Source organism: Lacerta agilis, chromosome 3 (assembly GCF_009819535.1).
Source record: "Lacerta agilis isolate rLacAgi1 chromosome 3, rLacAgi1.pri, whole genome shotgun sequence".
NCBI classification, from domain to species: Eukaryota; Metazoa; Chordata; class Lepidosauria; order Squamata; family Lacertidae; genus Lacerta; species Lacerta agilis.
Window position 1 is genome coordinate 62,043,553 of NC_046314.1, and position 6,257 is coordinate 62,049,809.

Consider the following 6,257-nt stretch of genomic DNA (forward strand, 5'->3'; position numbering starts at 1 on the left):
GAAAAGAAAAATAATTGATTGTATCAGAATAGTTTGTTAAATATGTTGTGTAATCTGTCGTAATATGCACACTTTATTTTCTTTTAGTTTTATCCAAAGCTTATGACATTTCCACTTCCAGTATTGAGTTCAGCTAACTAGTACCGTATTTTCCGGCGTATGACGACTTCTTAACCCAATAACATCTTCTCAAAAGTCAGGGATCGTCTTAAGCGATGTTACCGTGTTTCCCCTAGGGGAGCTGGAGAGTCCAGCCAGGAGGAGAGCAAGGGAAGCGGGTGGGCATTGGGCAGCTGAAGGCGGCGCTGGGCTTACCGGAGAGCAGGCAGAAGAAGAGGCTAGCGAAGACACACAAGCCCTCTTCCCCTCAGCAGCCTCTGTGATTTGTGTGCCCTGTCCTTTTGAATGAAGCTTGGATGCTAAGCTCCCTGTTAGCTTGGCTGGATTAATTACACACGGTTTTGCAATTCTGCTTTGCAGCCTCAGGGCTCCATTTAGGGATCGCAGCCTTTTCTCCCTTACTGCCTGTCCAGTAAACCAGGCAGCATACTTCTGAGCACTGAGCGGGACCTAGATTGCCATTTTCTGTGTAAACATGCTGGCTTGTCCTTGCAGCCTCCTGCTTTGTTCTCCCAAGTGGCTGCCGATCAACAGTGAACAGTACTTGACTGGGTCCTAGTGCCCCCACTACTTTTCTGTCCTGGAAGCTAAAAGCTAAAAAGCGGCTCCTTGAAGCGGCTTCTCAGAGGCAGTACCTGCATGTCATAAGCATTTGAATTAAAATTACCATATTGAAATCAAATCTAATGTTGTTGTTTTTTTTAATTTTTATTTGGTGTGCATTGGAAGAGTATCCTAAACTCTATATTTTAACGAGAAAAGCTGGGGGTCGTTTTATACACCCAGTCATCTTATACCCCGGAAAATACAGTAACCATTTTTTGTATGGAAGGATCCTGAATAGAATCTGGTTGATTTTCTTTTTTCATATTCAGTTGGAGAATCAGCTGCTGGAAAGGCATCAAGGAGCCTTGCCCAGCATATTCCAGGTCCTGGTGGTATTGAAGGGGTGAAAGGAGCAGCATCGGGAATAGTTTGTGAATTGGCACGAGCCAGAATAGCACTAGATGAAAGAGGACAGAAGTTGGGAGAACTGGAAGAACGAACAGCAGCCATGATGGCCAGTGCCGATTCTTTCTCAAAGCATGCGCATGACGTAAGTAAAGTGTCAACGTGGTTCCCAACTATTGGCATGGGAAAGATTATGGAATAAAGAATGGAGATTTACAGCCTGTTGTACACTAAAGGAAAATCTTTTGAAAATGTTTTACAGGTGGTATACAGTTCCCAGCAAACTATCCAAAATGTATAACATGAGATCTAATACGTGCTGGAGGTGTAAACAGGCAGAAGGGACACTGTTTCACATGTGGCAGTGTTGCAAAAAAATTTTTAGATTTTTTTGGAATATTATATATGAGGAATTGAAAAAAAAGTTTAAGCAAACTTTCATTAAAAAAAACCAGAAGCCTTACTCTTAGGCATTTTAGATTCAGATATTCCAAATGAAAAAAGAGAATATTCTTATATGCTACAACAGCAGCAAGAATATTAATTGCCAGAAATTGGAAAGGAGAATTAATACCAGCCATAGAGGAATGGCAGGATAAATTATTTGAATATCTCAAACTGGCAAAAATGACAGAGACAATTAGGAGACAGCCCAAACCAAAAGTTCAAAAAGGAGTGGGAAATTTATAAAGAATATTTTTTTTAAAAAAAACCACCAGTGCCCTCAAGTTAAAACCTGGACATGCTTTGATTAATTTTCGCAAACCACAATATGGATTATACGTATAGTATTCAGATAACAAAATGGCAAAATGATTAAATAAGCAGTTTATTAAACAAATAAGACAAACACGCTTTGAGGAAGATGGAAGTCTATTGGGGAAGATAAGAAACTGGGAATTAAGAACATGGTGGCATAAATTCTTTTGTAAGAACTTATGGATGCATGGGTTTTTTGTTATTTTATCATTTTTGTAAGAAAACTAATAAAAAAGACATTTAGCCCTTTCACTCACACACACTGGGTGAGTGACCTTTCACTAGACAAAGCGAGGTGGCACTCTCAGGTGAGAGATGCTGACAGGCAGGGAGCAGCAACAAGGTGTTGAAGGACAGAGCTGTGTGTGCCACATGGCCTGCCTTGTGTCCCATAAGCTAATCTCCTGCTCTCCAGGCGCTATGGAAGACACTGCCCATGAACAGGTTTTATGTAAGATTAAATTCTTAGGTTAAATTGCCAGGAATGGGGGAAGTTGGTGCCATCTTGTGTAGGGCTGAGAAATAGCTGGTTTTCAACATCACAATGTATTATCACTAGCGAAACATCACAATATACCAATATATCACAATGTCTGAAATAAGGAAGGAGCTATGTAGAGGCACTGGCTGGCTTCATGGCTTTTCCCATATTGTGATTTTTGCATAGTACACACATACATACATCATGATTCACAATATATTCCCAGGTCAAAAATTAGAAATCCGTTATAATGATAATGGACTTCAAACTGGTTTTGGACAATATGATATATTACCAAGCCCTAATCTTGTACTTCACCTCAGGCAGCAAAATATTTTGGGTTTGTCCTGCTTTCACACCAGAATCCAGCAGTATGGGGACTAAACTTTATACAGTCATACCCCGGGTTGCGCACGCTCCATGTTGCGTACGTTTGGGTTAACGCCCGCAATCCAGAAGCGTTTCTGGAGCGTGCGCGACCCCCGGATGCGCAGAACACATCTGCGCACTTCGTGCATGCGCAGAAGTGCTCAAATCACGCTACTTCCGGGTTTTGGGGTTTTTTCATGCGTTCGGGATACGCACACCCGCATTACGCACGGCAACCAGGAACGGATCGCGTGCGTAACCCGGGGTTCCACTGTATTGTCACAGGCAGATGGCAAGAAGGCTTATTTGTGCACAACTTTTATCCATTTGTTCATGTACCTATGATCTCCTTAATCATTTAGTTATTCATCTTTACTTAATAGGCAGTTCTCTATTCTTAGAATTCCGTCCTTACACCAACTTCAAAAGTGAACTGTATAGTGTACCATACCATATGCATAACTATATTGTGTTCCTCTGTTTCATTTTTAGATGATGTTGAAATGCAAAGATAAGAAATGGTACCAGTTCTGACAACGCATTTCCAAATGCATCTATATAACTTTACCTTGAAGAAAAATCTCCTTTTCATTAACTTCTGCAGGACCAGCAGAAGTGCAAGGGTATCAGCCAATGGATACTGATCTTTCCTAGCACAAATCACACACTGTTTTACCTCAGTCATGCAGCTTTAACTGAGGGTCATTATATTTAAAACTGGCACCCACACAGTGTGTGTGTGTCTTCTTTACCTGTGGGCTGACTAGGAGCTTGGGAACAGAGTCAACAAGAGAACACATGGACAAAAAGGAAACTTTGGTATCAGATGAGCAGGGGCAATGCAGGATCTATCCTGTATTAATATTTCATATGCCAAAAGTTTTTGTGCTATTGTTGTTGCTGCCAGTGTTTCATCCTCCTGTAGGAGGCTGCAATAAATCAGGGGTCCAAGAGCTAGAATAAAGTTGTTCATCTTAGGGGACTACTAGTAGCTGATCTATACCTTCCCTCCTTAGAGCACGCCATTATAGCTGTTACTAGAAATGACTTGATGCCACCAATTTTCTGATCTGACAAAAGAAGTATGCGAGCTCCATTCTGAATCTATACATAGTTAACATGCACATAGTATCTTCTTGGACCCCTGATCTAGTATTCTTGTATTTGCATCACCATACTGTGGCTGTGTTTGGATGTCATTATAAACCATAGCTTATTGTGACAGAAATGAAAAGCAGCAAGCATTTGGGCTCTTGCACACACACTCTCTCTCTTCCTTTGTTGTAGCTACAAGAAGGTCATTGGAAGCTTTTGATTAACCATAGCTTGTTGATTTTATCTGAACCTGACATAATGTGGTTAATTTTCAGTATGGTTTATTTGAAACATACTTTCAATTATACTTTCAAGCCATAGATTATAAAGCTGTCCTGTTTTGATGAACCATTGTAACACTTAACCATGGTTTAAGGTTTGGACCTGACACTATATAGTTAATCCAAAACAAAGCAAAAGCTTCAAAACTTCTCGCAGCCACACCAGAAGAAAAAAGATGACACATGAGGCTTGCTGCAGCTCATTCCCATCACAACGAACTGTGACTTAGCATGACATCTGAACACAGCCCATGTCAAGTGCAAAGCAAGAGAAGTTTTTTTGCATTGTAAAAAAAAAAAAAGTGATTCAACTGCACATCATGCTGAGTTTTCATTTGTGTTATGGCTGTGTAGTGTAAAAAGTTAAAAAAAAGTCTACCACAATGAGGAAAAAAATGTCATCTTTCAGTCAACCCTACCTTTTTTATTTTCCTGAAAATACAGTTAGTCAATTTATAAAATATTTGTAATTGGTTTTGAGTTCAATTCATGCTGTACATCTTCTTTTGTGTGTTTTAAGAGAATGTATTAGTGCAGGCACTTAAACAGGATCTGTCAGATACGTAGCTAGTTTATATGCCCAATCAGACTTAACTACCAGGTGAAATATTCCTTAGTTCAAGCAGTGTTGAACTCTGAGATACAACTTGATGGGTAATAGCAATCATTTTTATCACTTGCATTAGATTAAAATGGTTCTTGGGTTTTTTTCCCCCAAATACAGTTCAAGGAACCTGTTAGCAAGTAGAAAAAAAAAAAGCAGCAAAGAAGCTGTCTCCAGAATTTCAAGCACATTTACTTGGGAGCAAGTACCGTTGATTTGAATTGACTTTTCCTCCATGTAAGTGTTCTTAAGTTCACTGCATGAATTGCCGAGTGACATTAAAGTCAGAATGGATTGTTTCCTAAACTTGGCATTTAAAAAATGAATATTTTACCACTTTAGCAGCTGGTAGATTCCTACTTTGATTTGTATGAGATGAGCGATTTAAGATGTGCCAAATTGAAGCAGTATATTTTAGCTAATGAAGGTTGCACCAAAGCCATAGTGTAATAAGAGTATATGAATTTATTTTTAAAAAAAATATTTATGAAAATGCATAAATAATAACCTTAGTCATGTTGGAAACTGGAAATAGTACGAATTTGTGATAATTTGCAAGCAGCCTGAACTAGTTGAGGCTTTGTTTGTAAGAAAGTGCCAGTGTATGGCCAGAGGTTTGGGGTTTTATTTTCCTAAACTTGGTGGTGCTGTGCACATGTTGAATGGGTTGTCTTAACTTCTAACATTGTGAACATAGACTGCAGTTTGAGCCAAAACAAAATTCCCTAGTGTGGGTTCAGCATTGGCATTTAAAAATTGTGTTCCCCGTTCCTCAAATGTCATGTGCAGTCCAGGTTGAAAAAGTTACTGGCTGGTCCTGCATAGTGTGTTTTGCTTTTAAATATATATATAGATATATTTAATGAGACTTGCCTCTAAGTAAATGCAATTAACATAAGGTTGTAACCCTTTGAATTTGATGCAACTAAATCGCTGCAGCATGTTGGTTGCAACCAAAGGTCACCTGGGGTGGGAAACTCTACAATCTGCAAGAATGTTTGAATCTGTGTTTCAGATTGGGGCTGCTGGATGGTGTGTTTTAGTACTGTACTTATACCAGCTTTTTGCCTCCCTGCAGTGCAGCTTTAGGTAGATCTCCAATTGTCTATATGGGAAGCAGATTCAGCTCATTCCATAACCACACAGTGCTCCAAGTCTAAGCCTACATAAATGATTTTGGACAGCAGCCAATCCTCTACAGCAAATATTTGAGTGTTTAGGGACTAGTTATTCACTTTTTCATTCTGCTGCCAGGAAACAGATTTTCTGTTTTAAACAAATTACTTTATTTGCATTTAGCTATATGTGAAAACACTGAGAAAAATCAATAAATCAAATAATAAAAGATTGTTAAGTGATGTGGACATTCAAACATAAACAGTAGTAACTGTTCATTATGATAGCTTCTCTGTGCATTAGAAATTTCGTTTTTTTTAATGTTAAATTCTGTCTTGTGTATAAATGGCATGATCCAGCCTTAGATAAGCACTTTTAAACCCCACTGATTTCAAGTGGAGATACATACCTTACTGATTTCTCACTGCTAATCTTAATATGGATTGTGTCAAATATGTATTTTGTATATGGAGTCAGAAGC

General features: G+C 38.9%; 1 protein-coding gene across 6 annotated transcripts in view; it reads left to right on the plus strand.

The window, feature by feature from the left end:
- The window catches only part of STXBP5 (syntaxin binding protein 5), a 106,116-nt gene extending 100,614 nt beyond the window's left edge, over positions 1–5,502 (plus strand). For all 6 annotated transcript variants that reach the window (XM_033143955.1, XM_033143949.1, XM_033143950.1 and 3 more), the window contains 2 exons: positions 996–1,216; positions 3,173–5,502. In XM_033143955.1, the coding sequence (XP_032999846.1) occupies positions 996–1,216; positions 3,173–3,214 (263 nt within the window). In that variant the 3' untranslated portion in view covers positions 3,215–5,502. The remainder of the gene's footprint in view (positions 1–995; positions 1,217–3,172) is intronic.
- The last annotated feature ends 755 nt before the right edge of the window (positions 5,503–6,257 follow it).